This window comes from Hakea prostrata, chromosome 8 (genome assembly GCF_041222555.1).
Source record: "Hakea prostrata isolate BN-2017 chromosome 8, UWA_Hpros_2, whole genome shotgun sequence".
In the NCBI taxonomy this organism is placed as follows: Eukaryota; Viridiplantae; Streptophyta; class Magnoliopsida; order Proteales; family Proteaceae; genus Hakea; species Hakea prostrata.
This window is the reverse complement of record NC_142607.1, coordinates 6,844,702-6,871,932: the sequence shown is the minus strand read 5'-3', so window position 1 is coordinate 6,871,932 and position 27,231 is coordinate 6,844,702. Positions and strand designations below refer to the sequence as shown.

At 36.4% G+C, this 27,231-nt stretch overlaps 1 protein-coding gene across 5 annotated transcripts in view; it reads right to left on the bottom strand.

Moving 5' to 3' along the window:
- LOC149006550 (transducin family protein / WD-40 repeat family protein) overlaps positions 1 to 17,827 on the bottom strand; it is a 41,242-nt gene extending 23,415 nt beyond the window's left edge. Inside the window, exons 1-10 of one of the 5 annotated variants that reach the window (XM_089165726.1) lie at positions 17,392 to 17,592; positions 17,243 to 17,287; positions 16,899 to 17,003; positions 14,914 to 15,079; positions 10,373 to 10,400; positions 9,464 to 9,564; positions 6,595 to 6,798; positions 6,228 to 6,471; positions 4,891 to 5,066; positions 4,725 to 4,807 (exon numbers count right to left, since the gene is read on the bottom strand). In XM_089165726.1, the coding sequence (XP_089021852.1) occupies positions 4,725 to 4,807; positions 4,891 to 5,066; positions 6,228 to 6,471; positions 6,595 to 6,798; positions 9,464 to 9,564; positions 10,373 to 10,400; positions 14,914 to 15,039 (962 nt within the window). In that variant the 5' untranslated portion in view covers positions 15,040 to 15,079; positions 16,899 to 17,003; positions 17,243 to 17,287; positions 17,392 to 17,592. Of the gene's footprint in view, positions 1 to 4,724; positions 4,808 to 4,890; positions 5,067 to 6,227; positions 6,472 to 6,594; positions 6,799 to 9,463; positions 9,565 to 10,372; positions 10,401 to 14,913; positions 15,080 to 16,265; positions 16,361 to 16,898; positions 17,593 to 17,696 lie in introns of those variants that run through there. The other 4 variants (XM_089165725.1, XM_089165727.1, XM_089165729.1 and 1 more) reach the window with 4 other exon arrangements.
- Positions 17,828 to 27,231: the final 9,404 nt, after the last annotated feature.

Here is a 27,231-nt window from a genome sequence, read left to right as displayed (position 1 = left end):
GAAGGAATCTGTTTTCTTCTTCAGTATCTCATCTTTTTTTTTTGGCGAGAAATAAAAGCAAGAACACTCGCGCCACTGAACCAACCCTGCTCTGCAAAATATCCATTCAGAGGTTCACACCGTACCTTAAGAGAGAGAGAGAATCTGATCTGCTACAACTGAGTCAAGCACTTTGATGCAACCATCCCAGAAAAGCCATAGTTTATTGCCAAAATTCTTATGGTGATGGGATTACAAGATTGCTTCAATCTGATATCAATTCTTTTACATTCTGATCCAGATCATAGACTCTGAGATGGCTACGATACAGCACCTATTGTGGGGAATCCACTGCTTTAATCTACAGCCTCCAGTAGAGAATGCTTAGTTGCCCACCTGATGTTCCACACCAGAACGCTATCCATTAACTGGATAGCTTTGCTCTGCCTCATTTGTGGTCCTTACTTTGGACCCAACAAGCATCCCTTCCCCAACTTCTGACACGGTAGCCTCTCTCCAGATTTCTTGGCCTTGTCTTCGTCTTCAAACAGAGGATAGATTAGTTGCCATTGCAGGTCCTTCAGCAGGCAATGTTTACCTCTTCAGAATCTTTACTCTTGTCTAAGTATACGCAAGTTTGGGCTATTTTACTGTTCATGTGAACAGTACAACTACGCTAGTATTGTTATTCTACTTTCTATTTTTAATATATGAGTCTTGCTACATAAGTTTTGGGAGTTTGTAGAAAGCATAATTTCTATTTTGGTGGTAGTTTCTATTTTCAGAACTTCCTATTTTAGGATCTAGGAAGTTATTAAAGCTGTAATTTTTTGTTTGTTTTGTCTAAAGGACAATTACTTGCATCTCAAGTTGTATTAGATTCATTAGAAGCTATAAATAAAAGGACTCTATGATTCTAGACTCTTTAGCTAGAATCACAAGTCTCTTCTACTTGTTTCTTCATCTCTCTTCTCTCTGTTCACGTTCAACTGTTGTTTTGATTATTTAAAGCTTGTTTTCTAACAACTCTATTTATCTGTTATGTTCTTATATTCATAAAATTCGGCAGCTTCTTTTTCTTTTTCTTCAGTATCTCTTGATATATCCCTCTACTTCTTTCTTCTGATTTCCTTCTCTGTTCTTTTTTAATTATTCAAATTCAGTGCTGGAAGATAACTCTTTAGTTGTTGCTTAGATTCCTTTCCAACTGGGGGATATAAGATTCTGATTTCATGAGATGATTATGATATCAACTGTAAGAACATGACTCATACTTTTTTTATTTTGCAGGTTCTTCGTGCAACCGTTCATAGCATTTCTGGAACGGATTTACTCAGTGATATTAAGCATCTTCATGCCCAAATTTCAGACCAGTTGAAGTCCATTGGAAAGAGTTTCACCACTAAAACCCAATTTGGTTTTACTTATTGTCAAGAATGAGAAGACTATTATGAATGACCTACACCTCATGTAGGAGAAAATTTATATATTTTTTAATATATAATTTAAAACTTATAAAAAAATTCATTTTACATAACGATATGCCAAAACTCAAGAGCAGGTGATCAGATATTCAGATGTACGGAAATCTAGCCAAAAGTCATCCCCCCCCCCCAACTCCCTTAGATCGCAGTTTGACCCCATTAGGCCATTCTAAACTGTCTAATTTCAAGATATAGATAGTTTCTTGAATTTTCACTCCCTAACACCCCCCCCCCAAAAAAATACCCTTCCAAATCCAACCAAACTTAGGATCATATCCTTATATTATTACCTTTATTCCCTTCAAATTCTGTGCTTCATCCCATATCTCAATGACGTGAACCAAGAATTAGGGCTTAATTGATTGATGCAAGCCCCAGATCTAGGTTCAACCTCCGGATCCTCTTCAAGTGATTCAGTAGTGAACTAGGATTTGTAATATTCTACAATTGAGGGAACACAGTTGATTTGAAGGGTCTAGGGTTTTAGAATGGGTTGGCAAGGGATCAGGTAGGACTAGACTTAGGATTTGATGAGATTCACTCTTAAACCTTGGTGTAAATTTAATTTCAGCACTGAAATTTTCAATTTAGGGTTTTGAAAGTTAGGGCTTGATGGAATTAGGGTTTCTAGGGGAATGGATAGGGCTAGGGTTATAGTCAAAGTTCAAGTAGGAGTTGGCGAAGGTAATCCTAAAAAGAATTAGGTTTTGGATGAAGGGCTTGAAAGTTATAGTTGAAGGTATGGTTAGGGATTATAGGGTTTTTGGGAACTTAAGGCAGCATAGGAATTAGGGTCTAGACTAGAGTTTGGTTGGTCCAATTGGCCTGGAAATAAGAGACAAGGTCACTAGTATTGGGGGGAAGAGTTTCCTAAAGCTTGGGACAGATATAATGGTTAGAAAGCCGTAGATCTGACCTTGAATTTTAGGTCTTGAGAAAAATTCAGGAAAATTAATTAAAAAAGAAGAAGACATGAGGTGAGGGGATGCTGCCGTAGGGTAAGGGTAAGGGGGAGGGAGGCTTGCGATAGGGAGGGGTGCTGGACCCATTTAATTAGGCTTAGGATTTTTTTTTTTTTTTTTTTTTTTTTTTTTGTGTGTTTGGGGGGGGATGGGAGCTTGAAGAACCTTAAAATTCCGCAGAAATCTCACACCACAGCACCTGCAAGTTCCTCTCCTTAGGAACCTACAACTCCAACCTTGCACCTTAAAATCTCAAATTTTATTCAATAATCAGAATCTGATATCTTTACAAAGTAAAAAGGTTATATTCATAGCCTTTAAGAAGGATCTCACAATGGGACTCAAACTTAGAAAAGTAATCAAACTAGGACTCCTATTTGGACTCAAGAGACACATTCATACAAGGACTCTATCATAACTCATCTTAGGATGATCCAAATAAAAAAATTAAAAAAAGTGGATACAAAATCCTTGTAAGAAGTGGACTATAACTAGGGGAGTCCCTTGCTATTTGGGAATCCCAACCTAACTACGACTCTTCAATAACTTGACCAAAACAAAACCAAATTCAAAAACAAAAAATAGATATGGGATCCTACTAACATACTGTATCCAACTAAAGGAATCCTTCTCTAATTAGGACTCTTGCCTAGACTTGGACTCTTTCATATTTTATTATCTTAGCAGCCAAAGACTCGATTCAAAAATAAAAGTTGATCTAAACTCCAAACAGGACTCTGAATCAACCTAGGTCAGATTGGGTTTGACCAGGGGACCCAAATGACCAATATACCCCTATGCTGGCTGAAATTCCCTGGGTTGCTGGTAAGGCCGTAGAGTAACCTCCCTGGGCTCTTTTTGGGTGGTCCTGAATCCAGTTCACATCACTCAAGAACTTGCCCCATCCAACCATACATTCAACCATCCAAATCTCTTCAAAACTAACACCCCATCAACCTTGGTACTACTAATTCCAAATAACCAAACCAGGGAAGTCAAAGGTCACTAGTTCAAATCCAGTTGAGGTCACACTACATAGTTCATCCATAGCCCCATAGCCAAAATTTCAATTTCAAGAAACCCTTTCTTGGTCTACTACGAGTTGGTTCTCTTAAAGGATCTTGGAAGAAATGGCCTCATTAAATTGGGGCTACATCACCGTCTGTCCAGAAATTAGGGAAATCCTAGAAGAGGTTCCTAGGATAATTGTTGGCTATGGGATTCAGATGGTGCGACAATAGAAGGGCTAAAGAGGTTGTGTCTCAGCTGTAAAGTTAGGGATCAACTAGATATCTGTAGAAGAAGTTGTTAACTAGTTACATAGATGTTTCATAAAGATGTAGGTTGGGAGTCTTAGACCTAGACTTCCTATGATTGGATAGGATGGAACCTAAGAGGAATGAAGACAATGATTTAGTGGAATGGTGACATTCTAATGGGTACATTGAGCTAGATCTAGTTTCTTGTTTTTAGGGTTTCATTTAGTATGAAATTCAAGAACGTTCTGGTTTCTAGGGTTACAGATGTCAGAATATGCTAAAACTAGGACGGATGTAGGTAAGTATATAGTGATACGATCCTCCAAGTTTGGTTGCATTTGAATAGCAAATTGGAAGATATGTGGTCTATTGTATTAGGGTTTGGAAGTCCAAAAATTCAAGAAAATTCAAGGCGATAATAATAAGGCTGGGGGAGTGTAGGAGATGCAGGATGGGGTGCTGGCTGCCAGTTACCTGGACAGAGGAGCAGCAATGGGTTGTGTAGTTTAAAATTGAGAACCAATAGGTTCTGTGCTCAATGTCACAGAGAACTTTGATCAAAAACTTCGAGGTACCTTACCAAGGGCTGGGCACACTATTCTAAATAAAGAAGGCCTCTTTGGTGCTGAATTTGATGCGCATCAATAGTACTATACTATTATTCCAGTCTTGGTCAGTTTTGCAAGCAGTCCATAAGTGCTAAAGTTGGATTAATCTTACTCTCTATATTCTCCTTCACGCCCATCTATTCTTCTTTCTTAATTTTATTTTTGTTCGGTCACTGTTCTGCAGGCTTTCTTCTTTGTAATTTTTTTATTATCCACTCACTGTGTGGGCAGAACTGTCTGTTAGGAAGAGGAGGGCCATTGGCAGCAGGGGTGTGCATGTATATAGGGCTAGGAAGTGCCAGGATTAAAATAATAAAAAACCATGAGTCCAATCCGCTGAACCGTGCAGGCTCACTTGTTCAAACTTGATCCCTTGTCTGTGTATTATTGATGAAAAAAACCAAAAGGAAAAGAACTATAAAAGATTCTTACCTAATGCAAAGTGGGGGGGCACTGTGGCCACTTCGGAAGCGTAGAAGGCGAGGATCCCCATCACTCGTGTCAAATATCCACATCTGTTAAATTGTAATGTGTTAAGAACAAAATTAGCATTCAATAAGATGACACCTTACTTTCAAGAAAAACAGTACCATGTTACCTTTATAGAGTTATCAGCAGAAGAACTCATAAGCACAGGTTCATTACTAAAAAAGTGTAGCGAAGTTATTGAGTTGTCATGGGCCTCTCTTATGATCGATTGAAGCTTTCTCTTCTCAAGATCCCATATGCTTATGACACCTGATGAATCTCCAGATGCAAGTAGAGGCTGTCCATCTAAAATGAAAAATCAAAGGCGAAAGTCGTAAGAGTATGCAAATAATCAACAAATACAATAGCTACCCTTATGAAACACAACTACAGCATACACATTGGAGTTTCTCAGATGTAGGATTCAAAGTGGAACCATCCACTGCCAGAAGCAAGTCCCCACTGGTGGGATTAATTAGCCCAGAATTACGTAATGATACAAATTAAAAAACCAAGAGTTAATCCATTGCTTTGTGGCTGAGTTTGAGCCATTTGATAGTGATATTGTTTAGACTAAATTAAACAGTTTCCTTTTACCCCTGACCAGAAGTCAGCAATTCTTATATCTAAAAGCAATTCCATAAAGGGAATACAAAATGAACACTGGAGATGGACCACCAACTAATCAAGCAATTTGCACGAGTTTTTGCACACAGTTCTTACACTTTTTAAGTATTAGAAGCCTGAATGACACAGTTCATTGGGACTAATATATACATAACCAACTAAACCAACCAGTCAAATTACTGACGCAAACTGCTATCTGTGGATCCCACTGAGTGAATCATAACAGTTCAAATCACCATACCATCAATTTTTTATTTCACCAGACAAAGCAGACAATTTTCTATATGTTGAAATAAATAATGATTTCAATGGGCTCAGAAAATAATTTCAAAGATCACCCAGTATGCCCAAAAAAATAATTATCCGTTAATTTTTGTTTTTAGGAGTGGGGGAATAGGGAGGTCCTTGGTCAATTGTACTAAGAGCACTAGGGAGAACCATCACAAGAAGACCGATAGATCACCTGTCAAATTCCAGTTTATCTAGACCATAGAGTCATCATATATGGGTTTCCCCCTTAACTTTCCAGGATTCTTATTGAGTAATGTTAGTTTTTTGTAAAGTTTTTAAACATCTGATATGATACAATGGAACTTTGAGGCTCAACTGAATTACCAAACGTTAGTTAAATCTGTAAGACAGGATGAATTTTCACTCAGTTGAAAAAAAGACCACAGAAGTTTAAGGATTACATGTCAAAGAAGAAATGAAGTTCTCCATACATACTTGCACATTTAGGCAGACAACAAAAGGCCCAGTAGATACCTAACAGATGCAGTGTAAAAAGACCAAGAATTACGAACACCTATACTCTTCATATAAGATGTAAGCCTCGATTACCAGTTCTAAACGACAAGGCAGTCACGGCACCTCGTGCAGAATGGCTGAATGTAACTATTTCTTTGTCTTCCTGAATATCATGAACATGAATTTTCCCATCAGCACAGCCAACTGCAACTACATGTGATGCGGGTGAGGAAACACAGCAAAATATAGGTGAATTCCAGCCCTTGAACTCATAAATTTTCTTATTCGTGCTAATATTCCAAAGCTGCAGTGAACCTTCCTGGCTCCCAATTATAACCTGCACATTACATGACTCCCATAATTCTCCAAAAGGAACTGGAATCAAAAAAAAAAGGCAAATAACTGTACAGAACCAAGCTTTAGACTTTGAAAGAGACTTTTTCATGGAATGCAAGATAACCTTGTTTATGTAAGTGTCAGGATGCATTATGCAACTAGGATTGAATTTGTCTTCTAGGAGAATGTGTCCAATTGGAGCAGGATTCTCATCAAGCCCTTTGAAAGGCCAAATGAACAGATTACCCATGGCATCAACACTTAAGACATTTTCGCCAAACAAGAGTAACCAATTGACCTTATCATTATGCCTCGTCCATGTTGCTACCTGTTCAAAATGCCACTCTTAGTGTCATCTACATTAACAACAGATTCAGACACTATATTACTAGCAACAAATAGAACTTGATTGTTTATAGACATATAATTCGGTAGAAGAGTACATTTCAAGGAGGTAATGAAAAACCTCACATGACATCTGGATATTTGCACTCTCTAGTTTATACACTCCAACAACCCCTCTCCATCATTTTGATATATAATCGATTTTTTTTGGATCTGTACACACAGTAAACAAGGCTCCTGCCACTGCAGGATCCAGAGAGGACTATGACACAGCTTACTCCCTGCTTTCACAGAGAGGCAGTTTCCAAGTTCAAAGTCATGACGGTCACAATGGAACAATGTTACCATTGCACCAGCCCACCTACAATTGTAACTTTTAAGCAATAAAAATTGTAACACAAGAGCAAATGATCAACCAGAGATAATATAATGAAAAAACAAATGAAGAAGATGAGAAGAAATATGGAAGACAACCAAAAGAAGAGAAATCTTGTTAGTTCTCTAACCTCTTGGAAGGTATTTATATAGAAAGGCCACAAGGGCAATTATATAATTTATATCCAAATGAAAGTAAAGACTTCCTAAATGAAACAAGAAAAAACGAATCAAGAAATAGTTCTAGTCGAGGAATCTGCCTAAATTCTGTAACAAGGCTAGTATAAAAACTTGAACCCATTCATTCTACATAAGGGAGTTTGTTTTGCTTGGAGGGAAACCTGGGGCTTTGTTATTTGGTGGCAAAGTAACCTGCAGTTTTCTCTGTTGGCTTCTGGCTTTTGCCTTCCCAAGCTGTCCCAGTAGAGAACTTGGATCAACACTACAAGTACCATCTTAGGTGTTTCTCTTTTTCTTTTTTTTTTTTTTTTTTTTTTGGAGAAGCTAATTTCTGGATTGTTTTTTAAAGTCAAAAATAGGAAGCAATGAAAATCAGAAGAAGAATCTAGTTTTCACTTTTCAGGTCTTGAAACCAGGGTTTTGAGTTGTTCGTACCAGGTTTTAAATTGACTGTTGGTCAAAACCTGCCACATCTCGACTTTGGGGCTGAATGGATGAACCTCCAAACCAAAATTTTGAAGCTTGCATGATGCACACTGTACAGGTAGCATATCAGATAGATAACACTCTGAAAAGGTCATACAACTGGAGGAGCTTTCTGTATAGCTTCTCTAAAGGTAACATTATCAAAAAGCAACCTCCTCCACCAAAGAAGTCCAACAGAAAGCCAGAAGTTACCCATTGTGACCTATGCCAGAAGGCCAAAATGTCCTTACTTCCCACCTTGAGACTTAGCTCTAACAGGCCCTCTATGATGCCAAAGGTTGCAAGTTAACACTCCATGTGCAAAGTATTAAGTAAATGAGCATATTTTTTCTCAATGTCCAACCATTTGAAAGCTCACATTAAGAGATTCTTGCATTTCTCTTGCTCCAGAAGAGAGATAAATCTCAAGATAGTTCATTTGGTGGTGAAGCATGAACCTAGAAAAGCAACAGTAACGACAGTGATGGGAAAGGACAATCTCGCTATGTTCTTGGTCCGATTTGACCACACACAAGGTTCCTAACAAGGAAGATCACCTCAACAATATTCTCCAGACACAGTGAATTAGAACCATGGAGCATACTAATTGACAGAGGCATTCCCTGTTTTGTCTTTGAAGATGTGGATAAGCCTGGATTGCAAATAGAACCACATCCAAATCTGTACAAGGTTGTGTGGGTAAACAGCACCAGTATCAAGGATTACTGGTAAGTGTTAACTCACATACTCTATTGGTGGGTTCATGGTACAATGCAATGTATGAATATGATGCCCTACCTCTGAAGGCGAGCCACATCGATTTTGTATGACCATAAGTATAGCAGATCAAAGAAGGATCTGCTCTGGCGGGCATAATTGAGGGAATAGAGGAGGCAATAGAGGAAGGAAGAGAAGATAAGGTGCTATTCTGGGACTCTGAATAGTAGCTCGGAATGGAAAGAAAGGGGGGAGAGCATAAAGAAGCCACGGGGGAGAGGCCATTCCCTTTTGTACCCCTTCTTCTATCCTTCTCATCTTTTCTAGCAATTAATGTTTCCTTCTATTCTACTGGCCCGCAAAATGCCAAATTTTGTTACCATTGGACGGCCTGTTGCTGCTGTGGGTATTATTCTCCGAGGTGCTGGTTGTTAAACCGATGGCTATTCATTAATGAACTTGCAATCCTCTCATAGGTTGGGTCATCTTTTACCTAGTCCTACACGGCTACAATATACCCGCACCTTCCATGTCAATTAGCTTCTTCAACTGGTCAAACACCAGCAGACGTTTCTCTTCATTACATTTACTAATACACTTGAGTATTACAACTAGATAATTATGTTTAAAATCATGACTCCATAAATCTTCAGACACTGGGTGGTAAAAAGACAAAAAAAACCAATCTACTACAAGAAGCATGAAGCAGGATATTTACCAATTCTAGATAACAAAATACAAGAAGGGCAAGCCATAACTCCGTCCATACTGAACCATTCACAGTGAAGAAAATAGGAAATCAACATGTACAAATGAACATAACAGTTATACTAAAATAAGCATCGGATAACCAAAATTCTTCATCAAATCAAATTTACAATTCTCTAGAAACCAAGCACCACACTACTAACCTGGTGAGCACGTTTGAAAACGCCAATATTATTCCCATATGCAGCAAATGTGTAGTCCCGATAGGATGCTAGAGCTCGTATCTTCTTTGGCAATTGAGGACCTTCATAAAAGTTTCCAGTCACAAGAAAAGCAAGATAAGGAAGAATATTCCAACTTACAACCAACATATTTATGGATGACTGCTGACTTATCAGACAAATAGATAAATATTAGAAGTAAAAGTAAAAATATAATAACGCTAACAGAAGGCCAGAAGTTCTTGGGGCCAAATAAAATGAAATTTGTCCGCCCGTAGGACAGAAAATCTCAACCTTGCCAAAGGAAGAAAATAGCAACATAGTAAGAGTTTAAGCAAAATCAGATTAGCCCAAAGTAGCAAACATATTGATTGAGACCATCACATATCTACAGGTCAGCATATGGAAGGTCAGAGATCTAATTATCTGAGTAGGTGACAATACACAAACAGTGAAAAATACAGGGAAGATCTAGGATGGAGGGTGACAAACTACTGGAAAATTTAGGAAAGAGAGTGCATAACAATACATAAACAGTGATAAATACAGGGAAGCATGGGCATATTTCTCTCTTTTTTTTTTTTTTTTTTTTTTTTGGGGGGGGGGGGGGTTGTTTACTTGTCTGATTAGAATCTGAAATTTTACAGAAGACCAATCCAGCATTCTCCTAGAAAGAGTTTTTCTTATAAAATTCAAGGACTTGGGTCCCCAATTTCAATTTGTAAGAAATACCGAAACGAACCACATAATAAGAATACATCAAAATTTCTACTCTGTCAGGTGGTCACTGCCCATCAGCTTTTATATAAATCCATAAAATTCTCAGATCAGGTGTCACATGGACACAAAAAACCTAGTAAAACCAAGGCAGCTCAAAAACCAAAGCCTTACCAACAAGCACCAACGACAGCTTAGCACACTGCAACAGAAAGGAGTAAAAAGTTGATCAGTAAACACCAAATAAAAAAATTCTACATACAAAACAAATTGACAAGTGTATGGCATATGTAACATACATTATTAGTTTGCCACACTACAAATCCCAAAAGAAGTTGTTTTAAAACATAAGTAAAATGGGATTACATAAAAGAAAGGATTGAATTTACTAATAAAATTGCTTGCTAGATTGATGTTATCTGCTTAGTTTGCCATTGCAAACATCAATCTGAACTTTGTTCTAAGGATAACATCTTTTATACACCTGAGGTTTAAACAAGCACAACAAATCAATTGGCTCAGCAGACTTATATTAACTGCAGCAAATCTCAGGCAGAGTTTCATATATGGAGTGCATATCTTAAATGGTACCAACCAAGACAGAATACTGTAATCTAATTAGTCAAAGATCTTCCATTACCCAGTCTTTTGACTAAATAACTCATTCGTCCCAGCCATGTGAATTATGACCTGCAGTCTGCTGCATAAAGGTCTCATATTCAATTAAAGTGCATCGTATACCTAACAGTTGACCAAACAAATTGGTTACTCAAAATCAATGACAAAGGGAGAACCTGGTGATGAAAGTTTCCACACAAGCAGAGTCCGAGGGCGCAAATTTCCCATGCAGCCTTACCCCAACAATTTTTGCCATGAGGCTGTTTAGATAACTTGGACCTCAGGCTACAATTGTGGTCCACCAAACATTGTGCCAAGGCCTGCCCCTTTAGAAAACATCCACATAATGGTAATCCTATAGATACATTTGATGTAGGTCACCAGACCTATCCCAAGAAGAGTCCCAAGGCTCGAAAGAAGTCCTCGGCCCGCTTCCCAGCAGCCTAGGTTGCTACCCACGGCACAAGAAGCACAAACGAAACCACAGGGTAGTTTAGTAATTTTGATAGTCCGACCAGCTCGGGAATAATTATAAATAGGAGTCCTCATCTGTTCTAAAATTCATATTTGAGTCAGTCTAGGTTGAGATGAGTAAGACTTCTATTTGAAGTGTTCTATTTAAGATAGAAGTACTAATTAAATTCTGTTTTTAATTTGACGAGGAGTCAGTAATAAAGGCTATAAATAGACAGCCTATGCTTGTAAGAAGGACATATTTGATGCTATTGAGAGTTTTGTTGCAAAGAGAGATCAAAGTGTTGAGCATCAAGGATTTCTGATTGAAGGAATTAGAAATTATCCCTCAGCAAACTGCTGATCTGCCTTCATTCCATCCATCCATCTCCATCCCAGCCCCACTATATTTGGTACGTAACCATTTAGTTCATCCCATTCATCTTCCACCATTTTACACTGATGTTTTTACTTACTAATCTCTTTGATCTTCCTTTTTCTTCCGCCAAACTCTATTTTCCATATCCCCAAACCCTAATTTCCGTATCTCACAGACCCACCATCAGAATTTCCCCTCCTAGACCAATATTCCCTCCACTCCTATCACCACTCAATCCCAACCCCAACCCTGTTTTCCCTCTCCAAACCCTAATCCTAACCTGAAATCTGAAATTAAGAACAATTTCAGTTCAGATTTCTTAAACCCTAGATGTGCACCTTAAGTAAGACCTGATACTCCCATCCGAGAGCCTTACAAACCTAAAAAAGCCTTGGCCAAAGATTGTGTGAACCCTAGTTACCCTGCTGATCATCTATCTGATATTGGTTTCTTGGCCCTCATTCACTTGAGGCATCACCATTCCAGCAATATGGGGATATTGTCAACATGTTCAACTCTAAAAGGAAAAAAGGATAGTAATGCAACCCCAATATAATAAGGATCACTTCTTCCAAGATCTTTTAAGACAACCAACTCATATGGGACCAAGAAAGGGTTTTCTCCAAATTTTGGTAATGGGATATGGGGGGTTCTTTGTGAAATGAGCCACGATGGGATGACTTGCTAGTAAGGTGGTTAGTGATCTATGAATCCCCAGCTGGATTAATTGAAATAGAGTAGTATCAAGTGTGATACAGTGTTAGTTTTAAAGAGATCTAGAATGGTGGAATGTCTGGTGGGACGGGGCAGGTTCTTGAGGTATGAGATGAAAAGTTATTGGAATGGGGAGAAACTTGGAGGCGATGTAGGTAACTATATGGGGATATGATCCCCCAAGTTTGGTCAGGTTTGGATGCTAAATTATATAAGGGTTCTTGTTTAGGTGATCTTAGGGAGTACAAAGAATATTTTTATCTTGAAATTGGGTGGTCAGAATGGGGTCAAATTGGAACCTTAAGTCACTAGGGATGAGGGATGATGGCATAGATCTAACCTTGAATATTTGAAGTTTTGGGTGTCTTGGGAAACTCCAAATATTCAAGAAAGTAAAATAGAAACAAGGAAGATATGACTCTATGAGAAGGTGAATGGAGTTTACACCGCCAGATACCTGGATGGAGCCTGATGAAGTTGGAGACTTGGAATCCACTTGAAAATGGGGATTAAAGGCTGTCCTATACAGCCACTGTCAAGATTCTAAGCTTGATCACACTTAGAACCCTCTAGGCTTTGGACCTTCAAAATAACTGACAGAACCAGAACTCCTAATGCTTGGATCTTCAACCTAATTGAAAGAACCAAAATAGAAGTGCATAAGAGTGCTTGAAGGGAAGCTAGAATTTGTTCATTAAGAACTGTTCCCCAATCTAATCGACGGGTTGCTATTTATAGCCTTACATAAGAAGTCCGACTTAACAACTGATTTATACTAGGAACATACATAAAACTGACTTAAATTCTTAATTGAAATATTATATAAGAAGAAAAAACCTATTCTTCCCTTATAACTCAAGTACAAAATTACATAACTAGACGAATTAAACTAATAAACTAACCTATTTTCGTACTTGACCTAGATACTGAACTTCTGGCCTAATGGAATAGGTCTATGACCAGTCAAACACATTAAGCATATGCCCAACCCCCCACACCCATCAACTCTAGGCTGATTTCAAAGGAAAATAGGTAGAAGATGAGAGAACTCCCCATGCTGATATCCACATCAACTATAACACTGATTTCGAAAATGTTTAGGCTTTTCAGCAATCTTGTCAAATTCGAAATTTTATAGGATGTTTTTCTTTTTCTGGTTAAGGTTAAAATAAACAGGCTCCACATCATGTACCAAAAGCAAGGAGGAAAGGCAGCAAAAAAAAACCACGACAATATATATTTTTTCACACATAATCCAAATTACATTGGCTGAGTAAACATTCACAACTGCTAATAAAAAAACCAACCCAATGTACAAGGCTTTCACTGCTGCAGGGTTTGGAAGTAGCAATTTACACACCCTTACCCCAGCTTTACAGCAAAGGCTGTTTTCAAATTCATCGTCGCTAATATAGAACTAATAGTGATTTTTCATCACAATCTAACCTCCAAAGTAATAAATGAACATTAGCTCTATCATATTTATGTGCATGCCAAAATGTTAAGCTTTCTAATCTCAATGAATTGTATAGCACATATAATAGAAAAGTTTAGCCCAAAAGGAAGTTCTATAGTACCCGTTTTACAACCAGCTATGATGTACATTGTAGTGTGTTGGGCTGTTAAGAAGCATCACATAGATAAACTCATTGTAGCATAAATGAGATTGCTAACATGGATGAGTCATAAGTGGCAAAACTAGGAAGGATAAGCTGAGGAATGATCATAATAGAGCTGGTTTAGGAATAGCTCCGATAGATGATAAGTTACAAGAAAGTCGCCTAAGGTGGCACGGCCACATTCAATGGAGGCATTTAAAATCCCCAAATCAGGGAAGTGATTTAATCTAGACCAAAGAAACTAAAAGAGCTAGGGGTAAACCAAAGATAATCTCAGGAGAAGTGGTGAGAAAGGACATGCAAATTAAGCCTTGTATCAAGTATAGCCTCAAATAGAGCTGACTGAAAGGCAAGGATCCATGTTGCCAACCCAATTTAGTTAAGAGGTGGTTGTTGTTGTTGTATAGAACAGAAAATTTTGAGTTAGCTATGTCACTTTTTGAAAAGCTTAAAGTAGTTTGAGCTAGCTATGTCACTTTTGAAAAGCTTAAAGTAACTCTCTACGGAAAGCCTGAAACAAATGGCTAGTCAAAATAATGAAATGTGTAATCAAATAAATGTCCTACAATGAAAATCAATATTCATGTGCTAATGCAAATTATTATGAACTTACATGTTTCTTCCTTTTCAAATTTCAATAAAATTTTATCTGGAAAATTTTCTGCATTATTACATCTGAAAATATTGGAATCTCCACCCGCTTCTAACAATACTTTACCCCTTTTTTACTGGATAAATAGAACGTTTTACCTTAACTTTACTTCAAACCAAGCATCCCCATTTATGTACTTCACTCCACATCCAACAAAACCATCAGGGGCTCAAAGAGAAACCCTATGTAGTGTTATAAGTTGACTACCACAATCTTCTGAAGAATAAAACCCAACAGACTAGAAGATTTATAGGGGAATGCATCAAGAAAAAGAACATACATTGTAAACCTGCCAAGCTTTTCCAACGCTGACAGTGACGAAAGTTTCAGTTCCCAACCTCCGCACAGAGAAGGGAACACTGCTTGTAATATACCCTATAGGACGAAAGGGTTCGAATATTCCCATTCAAGCGAAACAGAGGCACAAGCACCAATGAAGTATTTAACTGTAAAGGTTAACAAGGCAAAATTTTAGTTAAGTTCTGGAACGGAATCAAATGGATACAAATACATACAGAAACAAAATGCTCAGATGGTAAATGTTTGGCAGGCCAAAGTATAAGCAAAAATACAGGCATATATTCAGCATGTAGGTATATTAACAGAAACTCACCACCTAGTAAGCAAATCATAGCATATAGACAATATTTTTTGTCAAAAAGAAACCTCACAACTAAAGGAAATATAATATGACATTGCCTATTTCTTAAGACTATAGTATCATTTAACAACATTGAAATATCAATAACAACATCTCACCAAACATTAATGCTTAAAAATAAAAAATAAAAAATGGGACTAAGACATAATGTGTTCCAAAACAATACCAAATTGTCTCTACTAAAGAATTGAATACATCACCCGTCATACAACCAATGTAAAGAGAACTCAAAACCATCTCATTTTAAGAAACCATATATACTAAAATCTGATTGGCGAAAATTTCAGAACCGACAGAAACAAAACCCATTATGTCATTCTTTTAAAGAGAGGCAATGTTTGAGGGTGTAGATCAGTTTGGTTCCAGGTATCTGGTTAAGTCTACGGAGGTTTAACTGGTCAGGCCCAGCAGGGCTTCACAAAAAAAAATATCTTGTGCTTGTGTATTTCTCATTAATTACTTCTTAATCACTTATCTTTTGTTCTGTCCCTAGGTAAAGACTCCATAATTAGTTCTCAGCTTTGTTTTATGAGGCAGTCATCATACAAAACAGGGGACCTCCAAGTGATATTTTAAGTTTCTAACTCTCCCTAATGGGTTTAGTTAGTGAGTTTGGAAATCGTGCGAGTAATGACACTTACAGCAATTGAAGGCTAGATGACAATAATACTTTCCAAAGAATATGATATGAACACATACATACATGTTTAATACAGACCTATATTACAGACATTTACAACAGAAAAGAGTACACACGATCTTTCTTGTCAAAGAGAAACCAACACAACATCCATCATGTCATCCATGAAATCCATCAAATAAAAGCTAACACCATAATGTCTAGAACCATGAAAATCCAATGAAACATTCACTAACCAAAAAAAAAAAAAAATACAAGTTATATAGCATTTGTCATATATAAATCAAGCAAACCAAAAGATAAAGTTCATCATAAAAATGAAACATGGGACCTTCGCAGCCTTCTCATAGTTCCAAATGCAGCTTTAATTTTTCATTTTCCACTCTCCAATGGAACTTTGAGAAGATGCATCAGTGCAACCCAGCACTACACATGAAAACCCTACTGATTATCAAGAATATGGAACATGTAATTTGGTTATAAGGTCAAAAGGGCGAGCTGCTCATGCTACAAGAAGATAAACTAAATAATAAATAAAACAGGCCACAGAATGCACAATGAACACAAGTGACAAACAGGGCAGGCTTGTTGTTTCCCTAAATAATCACAAACTTAATTTGGAAACCCATCAGCTCATAGTCCCCTCATAGAAAGACAAACACCCATCAATGCAAGTTCCCTAGCAATTTCGGTTCATGTTACCAAGTTCATGATGGGGACTTGCAATGCCAAGAGCTGCTAATAGGTTGCAGAAATTGGGTCTATCTCGGTTTCTTTCTTTTCTTATTGTATAAAAAAGGGAGGGGGTGAAGAAGAAATTTTCGCATAACCCCTTTGGAACAGAAGAAAGTTTCTTCATTGCTATGTGTTCCGGGCACTAACTGTATGAATCGAAAAGAATAATAACACAGAGAGACAAACACAACCCCTTTGAAAAATAAATTCTGAGGTATATTTAGCTAACCTCAACTGCTCTGCTTCTCAGAATCCCACCACCAGGAGACGCCGCGACGGAGAAGAAGGAAAAGATATGAACTGCTGCAACTATTTGGCGAGTAGAGTGGGTCACCTGAGACAGAGAAGGAGCAGAAGGAACCGCTTTAGCAACGACGGCGGCTAGTGTTGAAGCAGCTAGAGAAGCAGAGGAAGAAAACGTTTGATTTGGCGGTACTGAGGTTTTTCCTTTTGTGTTTTCAGAATTTTTTTCTTTTTTACGAAAATACCCTTATCGAAAGTATTATAAGTATTTAAGTCGCGCGTATAATATAATTCAAGTTTTATAAGGATGAGAGAGACGAGGTGAGAGACCTTGAGAGCAGAATCCACAACCAAAAGCTCTTAATCTTGCTCGAACTACAGAGCAGAATCCACAACCAGAGGTCAAATGGGTAACCCTTAATTTCACTCCAATCCAACGATAAATTATTGGGGAAAAAACCGAGTAGACAAAAACATACCACGGGCGATATTGCTGAGAGACAAAGGAGGAGGGCAGTCACAGATGCAAGGGCTCCTCTTCTCGCGAAATCGGTTTGCCCAACTTGATGCTCTTCTTCAACCTCCAATACAAAGCAGGCAGACAAACTCGAGAGAGTCCAGCAACCCAGATCCTTGAGCGAGACGAGAGAGAGCAGAGAGAGCAGATAGAGACGAGACAGTTGAGAGAGAGTTGAGAGAGAGCGAGACAGTTGAGAGAGTTGAGAGAGAGTTGAGAGAGAGCAGAGAGAGACGAGAGGTTTTATCTAAGGCTGCGAGTTATTACCGTTGAGAGAGACCATAACCAGAGCGTCGAGAGAGTGCAGAGAGACGAGAGTGATGAAGAGCTTTTAGGGTTATCGTGAAATTACATCGATAACCCTAGGTATCGTCACCAGCCTCACATGTGCCCCGAACAGAATTGCTTCTTTATGCTCCACGTTTTAGTAAATATCACTATTGAAGGTTTTTTTTTTTTTTTTTTTTTATTTGCTAACTAAAAATTCATTGAGAAACCAATAACGAACTCACGTCCACAAAATTACTAACACTTCTCCAACCATGGAGTGACATATGACCATACTATCAAATACTGGATAACCAAAGCCTTCTAAGCTAGAGCATCTACCAAGGCATTAGTAACTCTATAACTAAAAACATAAATACAAGGGGTCATGAAATAGGCTCTATGTCTAATTTCTTCAATAACCGGTTGCATTTTCAAATGAATTAGTTTATCTCCTCCGTGATGTAATTCATAACCGCCTATGGCTGTCTAATTTTACAATGAGATGATTAACTGCTACAACAATTCCTTCCAATAAGCCAAATCTCATTGCAATTGCTTTCAAACAGCAATATCTTCGAAATTATTGACATTTGATTTGGACAAACTAATATTACCTTAATGATCTCAGATTGTGATTTTCATGCCATAAGTCTTTTCCTTTGGGTTCGAGATGTATCACAATTAATCTTGAAAGTGTCTTAGAGAAGGTGGAGACCACTTGACAAGGGTAGGGCTCGACTGTGTAGTAATGTCAGTGACAAAGGTCATTGGAACTCTGTTGTTGGGCAACCGCAAATTCCTCATACGCTCTTTGTTCCATCTTCTATTATGTTAAACAATAATATATTATACTAGGTGGTAGGTTTCTAAATCATGGAAATCTATCTCCCTCGTTTGTCCATGTGTGTTTCAATAAGCCAAATATAAAGGCTATCTTGTCATCCTCATCCTATCCTGGGAAATGAAGGACTTTGGCTTTGGAGATGGTCGGAGAAATAAAAATTTACTGTGAAATCAACATATTCTGTTGCCCTCACCTTCCACGTGACTACTTCCACAACTACCTCCTCCTCCAATCAAGTCCCCTTATGGAAGGAAACATGGAACATGCCAATTCAACCATAAATGAAAGCTTTCCTATAGAAGACTGGTCATGAAGCCTTGCTCTCAATAGGTGACTTTTTTCAAAGAAATGCTTCCCATCCCCCTATTGTCCCATTTGTTTTCTTAATGATGAAAGTGTCACACATGCTTTAATTTTGTGTGAACACTCTAGGTTGTGTTAGAACTTTCACCTCTAAGAGTGAATCTTGATGATTTTAAGAACCGCCATCCAACAATGGTTACTTTTCACTCGCACCGAATTCAAAGGATGCAGCCCCTAGAGATAACCTCAACTCTATTTTTGGTATTTTGCTCTGGCAACCTTGGAAAGCGAGAAACGACCTTTGTTACATCGGCAACCAAGTATCTATTGACATAACTATGATTGCATTTGGTTATCACTTGGATGAGGTACAATTGCTACAAGATAAGCAAGATGAGATATCTCCTCCCTCCACCACTTCCATATTCTCATTCTCTCCCATTAGTCATGCAATCTCACTTTGTGGATGCAATTTGGTCAAATGAAACATCAAAGGGAGCCAAAGGATGCATTATTTGGAACGTCAAAGGGGTTTCTTTGCAGCCAAATGTTCCACTGCATATAGTAGTTCCACCAAGGCCATGGAGTTGGAGGCAATTTGCAACACCGTATTTTTTGCAAGCACTCTTCAACTAAGGTAAATCCAGATTAACTCAGGTCGTTTACATGCTATTGAGGCGTCAAATAAACAAGAATACACTTGCGGTTGAACTACCTTTAGTTCAACTAAAATCTTCAAACTAGTATCAAGTCCTGACTATATTAGTTTCTCTCATGTAAATGTCTTCGAATTCCCTTGCTAATTTCTACTAGGAGGTTCATCTAGATTATAGTTGTTCAGAGTTTGGATGGCAACAAAACCTTGTAACCTCAAGGAGCTTCTCTTTGGATGTTTTTGAACAAAAAACATTAAGTTTCCCATTAAAAAATAGAAAATCAACTTATCAGGTTTAGGGGAAATAGTCAAATAGAGAAGTAGATATCCATAGTAGTCTTCCCAATACCATTATCTAACAATTCAGTCGATAAGTATTATTTTCAAATCCTGTTCACATCATTAATAAGTTAAATTACTAACTCAAGCCATAAGAATTTATAGAGTTTTTTTTTTTTTTTTCAAATGGGCTTTATTTAAGCCGGGGATGGGATATTAATATGCCTCAACAATAATCGAACCCACGACCTCTTCACTAAGAGGTGTTGGTTTCAACCACTAGAATAGTTATGCGTTGGAATCCTCTACCCTCGCATGTAGAAGACTTTAGTCACCTCACATCTTTCCACCATGTATTTGGAAGGAGGCCTCACATTTGGTCTAACTTGTGAATGTTTAGATCACATCTCTTCTAAATGTATATATTATATCATACTATCATACTATCATACTACTATTATAAAAGTATGAACTCAAAGGATATGGCTACATTTTGGTTTCCTTAAATACCCTTATGTATTCGATTAATTAGAACTTTAAGTCACTAATAAATGATGTCTGAAATTGTAAATTTCATTGACAAATATAATTAATAGTTACAATTATTATTAATGAATAATTAGTTGAAATTAATACTATCATATCTATCCCCTCCCTATTGGAAATACAAATAGTCGTTATTAATACTATCAAAGATATCGTAGACCTTAAAACTTTTTTATATTTTTTTAAAGGGATAATTACTATTGCCCCCTTATACTTTGGTTTTATTACTAATCAAACATCTTTCTTTATGAAATTATTGTTGCCCCCCTCACTTTTAACGGTGTTAAGTGGTTGTTAACATCAAATATGTAAAGTCTATTTTGCCCTTCATTAAAATTAAGAAGTTAAAAAATATGACATTACCCTCATTTTTAGAAACTATATTGAATGTCAATTATATTCTTAAAATCTTATATTTTACAATAAATTTTGGCTTTGGTGGGACCACACACTTTGTACAATGGTTAGCATGTATTAGGAGATTTTCAATTTCCAACTTTGAATTACATTTGATATTTCCTAATATTTTAGTTTATATTTAATCACATATTTCCTTTATTCGGCTATTTATTTTTAGAGAAGAAAAATCAAGTCTTTTTTTTTATTCGGTAGTTTCTTTTAGAAAAAAAAATTAATTTAAAGTTAATTTTCTCCATAGTTAATTAAGGATAATATTATAACTTGCAAAAGAGTAAATAAGTAAAGAGATAATTGTAGGGTTATTTTTGAGTTTTTGAAAAAATATATAGATGCCACATCATCAATAAACTAACTGAGCTTAACGGAAGGGGGCATTAGTAATTTTAGACAAAGTTAAAGGTTGGATTAGCAATTTTAAAAAGTAGAGGGGATAAAGTAGTAATAAAATCAAAGTACAAGGGGGCAATAGTAATTTTCCATTTTTTAAATTATCTTTTTCCAACATTTGAAGTCTCTTGGAATTATTTTTACCAAAAAAATAATAATATTCCTATTTTTCCTCTCATGGGAACGTTTTGAATTTATCTCCAAATTCTTTTTACGTTTCAAATTACCCTTATTAAATTTCTCTACAAAATCTTTTATTTTTTGAATTACCCTTTTAGGTGTACACAAGTAATTATGTCAATAGCTGTAAATGTATTACAATTACAATTTTACATATTCATATATTATTTATCCTCTTGACGCTTTGAATAATCCACTTTTTGATTGAAAAAGGCAAAACATTAAGTTCGGCTGTTATACATCTCTCCATCATACTATCATACTACTATTATAAAAGCATGAACTCAAAGGATATGGCTACATTTCGATTTCCCTAAATACCCTTATCTATTCAATTAATTATACAGTTAAGTCACTAATAAATGATATCCAAATTAGTAATTTTATTAATAAATGTAAATGTGTAATCACAATAATTGTTAAACAAATAATGACTAATTTCTCTCATATTCTCAATGTAACTGTTCATTTTCCAATTTATCTCGGAGGAAGAAGAATGTGCTTGGGAATATATACAAACTACCATAAATGCAATTCTTAATTAGAATGAAGAGAAAAGGTAAAAATCAAGACATGGGAAATGAAGAAGATGAAGAGACAAAGGAAGAAGGTTAAACGAAGAAGAACGAATGGCTACATTTCGATTTCCCTAAAGACCCTTATCTATTTAATTAATTATACAGTTAAGTCACTAATAAATGATGTCCAAATTAGTAATTTTATTAATAAATGTAAATGTGTAATCACAATAATTGTTAAACAAATAATGACTAATTTCTCTCATATTCTCAATGTAACTGTTTCATTTTCCAATTTATCTCGGAGGAAGAAGAATGTGCTTGGGAATATATACAAACTACCATAAATGCAATTCTTAATTAGAATGAAGAGAAAAGGTAAAAATCAAGACATGGGAAATGAAGAAGATGAAGAGACAAAGGAAGAAGGTTAAACGAAGAAGAACGAAATAAAGTGAAAATAAGGAACCATGAAACTGCAACTTCCGCCCTCTTCTCTCCCTCTTTGTTCTATATCCTTGGCCTTTCTCTTGAATGAAAAACCATTTCCCATGTAATGGTGCAGAAGGAGGCATTGGGTATGTTCGAGGGAAGCTTCACGGAATCGTGCCAAAAAATCTGATTTCGGCCTGGTACTGGACGGATCAGTTCGCTTCTGAGATTATCTTCCACAATCGTATTATAGGGCATCCTTGTCGAACCCTTGACTCTAACTCCGCCTCTGCGTTCTACATTCCTTTCTACGCAGGGCTCGCCATCGGTAAGTATCTCTGGTCCAATTAAAGCACTCACGATCGTGATCATGAGTGCGAGTTGATGCTCGGATGGGTAAAGGAACAACCGTTCTAGAATCGAAACAATGGCTGGGATCATTTCACGATGATGGGAAGGATCACCTGGGATTTCCGGAGAACAAATCAGAGCGATTGGGGTTCGAAATGCATCTTCCTGCCAACGATGAGGAACATCACTTGCCTCCTCATTGAATAGATATTAACATATAGGACGTAGTCTGAAACTTCATTCAAATGAAAAATATATAATTTTAAATTGCACACATCACACATTCTATAAAAAGAGGCACATCACACGTGCATATGCACGTGCGTCATTACTAGTCTTCCAAAAAATAGATATTAACAATCCATGAATGTCCTTCAGCTTCAATACCCGAAAGAGCTTATTTAGTATCGGATAGAAGCTAGAAATATTATTTTTTTTGTACCTGATACAGGTGACAATAGGAGCCAATAATACCGTCGAGTGGTCATCTTCTTCCACTGATCAAAAGCCCCAAACAAGCTTCACAAAGATCCTTCACAATTCATAGTTGCAGGAGCTCGAAGATGGCAGCCATGGAACCTTCAAGAGAGCTTCAAGAACCCGTAGAACAGAAACCCCCAAATCAGAAAAATCGATTTGCATAATGCCCATGAACCAACCCAAGCCTCAACATATACAAAGCATTGAACCGTATGAACCCAACTGGTTCACTTGATACATGACTTAGAAGTAAATGACCAGATTACCCCCCAACATAATCGATTACAATTCTATCCTATGCTCGATTACGGATGTCCTGTTCAAAACTTCTGTTTTACTAGCTTAACATATTAATTAATCTATTTAGGAAGTGGTAAATTGATGAAATGAGTACTGATTCATCATATTCTGTTCCTTTCATATCTCTTTTGATTTAGAGTTTGATATGCTGGTGGGTTAGGTTGTTCTTGCATTTGTTTATCTATAATATCCATTACCTTTTTCCGAAGGCTATTATCGTTGACCACTTTTTCTCTATTGAATCATTTATTCAAGAAGAGTGGATTGCAAACTTATTTCTGCATCTCTTTTCTGTTTATTGCTGAAGTCCCACTGGGCGACTGTGTAGCTGAAATTGCAAATAATATAGTGTCTTACTGATTTTTGACCGTGTGAAAAAGAACTATGGTAAAGAAGAATGAAAGAATAAGATTTTGATGGATCTTTCTTTTTTCCCTCTCTTTTTGATAAACTTATAATATTCGAATGTGAATCTAAAGCTGAATTATTATTATGTTTTTTTTTTTTTTTTTTGTTGAATTCTCAAACTGAAAAAGGAAGAAAAAGAATTGCGTCAAATAATTGTCTGTATTGATAATTCCCAAAATATAAATTAGACAACTATGTAATGCACCCCTATTTGCTTTGGCTGGTGGTGCCTGTTTAATGCTTTTTTGCTTGATTTTGTTTGTAGCACACTTTCCCAACGATTGAGATAAATATAACAGAACCAAAAGAGGCAAGGAGGTATATAAAGGATTTAAGCTGATGGCTGATGGCTCAAATTCACCAGCAAATTCGTCGCCTTCATTTTTTAGAAAGGCTACAGGGGCGAGAAATTTTATTTCCTTGATAACTATAGCAAGTTTGTTAATGTGAAAAGCCTATACCCTCATTAAAAAAAAAAAAAAAAAAAAAAAAAGCCTATACCCTCATGGTCTGATTTTAATGTTGAAGAATTCATCGCTTTCGAATCAGTTCACGGCCCAACTGTAAATTTCATTATTGATTTGTGATTTTATCTATTTATGAGTTCCACTTTTATTCAATGTTTGGCTATTCTTTGTCATACTTCTAATTTTATTGAGCTGATTGCTTGTCAAAATTTCTATTCTTTATACTTCTCTATTCAAATTTGACTTTCTGTTGGTTCTTTTCACTTTGTTGATGAACTCAGCGTTTTATTTTATTTTATTTTATTATTTTTTGATTCTGTTGAATAAATTTCCTGAACTTCTAATAGGGCCGGTTCTCAACTGAACTCAATGTTACTATCTTTTCTAGCTTTTGCATATTTTCTCATGCTATCAAACAAGTCCTAATATCCCAAACACTATGCTCCAGCATTTACTACTAAGACATTTGCACCTCTGTTGTAAACTCTAATCCTACTTCCTTAATTATGTTTTGCTACTTTAAGCTCTAGGGAAATTGTTGCATTGAAACACTAATGACAACCATGATATGTTTCTTAAACCTTTTCCTTATGCTTCTACATTTTTACTCTTGCATTAGTGGCTAACACTGACTCACTGACTAATCTAGAGGTTTGCCATATGATATGCTCTTTTGGTATCGGCAATACGATATGCTTTAGATGAAAAGCTCATGCGGTTATGGTAGAATCGAATGAAACTATATCAGATTGACTCAGCTTAAGAATCAAAATGAAGTTTTTTTGTCATCTTTATCATGTGATTTCAAACTAGCCCTGTTGGGTTTGCTTCTGATCCTGCCGTGTCATACAGAAACCGATCCTCTATTGTTAACATCAATTAGTACGAAATTGAGTCGGGCTCATCAAAGTTGGAGCCAATTGGTTAGACGATCGCTACTTTACTTATTAGAATAATATTAGCATCTATCCCATAATGGAATTGAAAGAACGCGAACAGCTAGGTTCAACAAATTATTGAGATGACACAACATTTAATTCTCATATTAGCTCTCTTCTAACACTTTATATCAATATCTTAATATTTTCTTATAATAATTTTATTTGTTTAAAAAGAAAAGCGTAAGTAGAGCTAAAAATTATTTTAGTCAAATAATGCATCATTAAAAATATATACTTTGCTTCGATTTAATTACATTAAGAGCAACATCGACTCAGTGAAAAGAAGCAATAGAATACACCATAGCAGGTAAAAAAACATCCACCAAATTCTAATCAACTTGTCCGAATGTTTAAAATCTTCTTGCATGTTGGTATAGTTTCAACATTCATCAATTTACACCTCTTTTGCTGCCATTGTTGTTTTACTAGGGAACAGGTCTTACTCCCCAAGGGGGAGATGAAAAGAAAAAAAAAAAAAGACTATCATAAAACAAAAAACAGCATAAATTTTACCATCATATGCCCGTCAAAATCCCAAAGGATAATCCTCCACGCCCCCCCGGGGATACCGGGTTTTTCTGTGTGTGTGTGTGTGTTTTTTTTTTTTAGACAAAGAGTTCAGAAAAAACAAGGGGGTGGAGACCACCATCAAGTATGACTGAACCCAAACTTCTTAACACCTTTAGTAAGGTAATCAGCAAACTTGTTGTCTATCCTATTTATAAAAAACAAAGACTATAGACACAAAACCCACTTGCAACTTAACAATCTCCTGTGACATGCTGCCTACTAAGCAAATCTAAAGATTGGACTTGCCCATTCTTGCCCATTTAAGGTCATAATTGTAGACTTATTGTCAATTGTCATAATATATAACTTCTTTGCCTAACTATAAAGACTATGCTAATAATATAGAGTTACAAATAGCAAGAAGCTCCATTAGAAGTGTTAGAGCTATCAAAACAATCAATGGTTCTAGCCGCAACAAAATTACCTCTAGGGGTCCTAAATCACACTCCCACGACACACCCCTAGGAGTTGACGTCCCTCCAATTCCAAAGGTAATTCGTATCACCTGGATCCTGCAATGAGACAAAGTGTGATTTAAGTAGTATATTTTGTAACAAGGACATAGATTTTTGTTTAATTTTAGTTAGATAAAAATATTAAAATTTTTTAAATATATATTAGAAAAACGTGGGAAGAACATAATCTTATACTCTTAGATAGAGAACCAATTTAATTGAGCAACTAAGACATTATTGAGCATTGTTAGTTTGGTAACTGTACATATTTATCTGTTGTGAACACTAGTGCATATATATATGCCAAATAATTGGTTGAGATTTAAAGCCTGATTTTAAAATTTAAAAGTTTAAAATAGTCTTATAGTTTTTTTGTTTTCTTAGCTAGTTTTATTTATTTATTATTATTATTATTTTTTTATGAAAATTAAAATGCATTAAAAATTAAAAGCAGTTACAGATATTATCTGTTCTATTACAGCCATCCATCAGATTAGCACCTATAGCAACATAGTATTCAAAATATGACTGAAGCATTGGGTTTGGGAATATATGATAGTTCACATTCTTGGTTTTCTTGGTTAGATCCATGAGCATGTCTAGTTCCCCTAAAGTCCATGTCTCTCTTGAGGGCCATGGTATTAGTGCTACTACTTGTGCATTATTGGTCCAGATTCCTTGTACTTGTAATCTAGTTCCTATTGCCTTGTTCATTCCGATCTGTAGTCCCTTTAGAGTCGCCTCCAAGATGCTTTTCGTATTTCCTTTGCCAAAATTGACAGACTGTATATGTCCATCTATACATAACCCCATGCTCCAGCCTGCTCCATCTAACTGCTGGTTAGGAACCCCTTCACACATTAAACACTTTTGTTAGTTTTTGGTATAATTTTGCACCAACTCTGACCTTGTTCTTGTAGATTAGCATTATTGTAGATTATAGTTTTCTTAGCTAGTTATTTGACATATATGTGCATTGCTTTATACTTAAACACT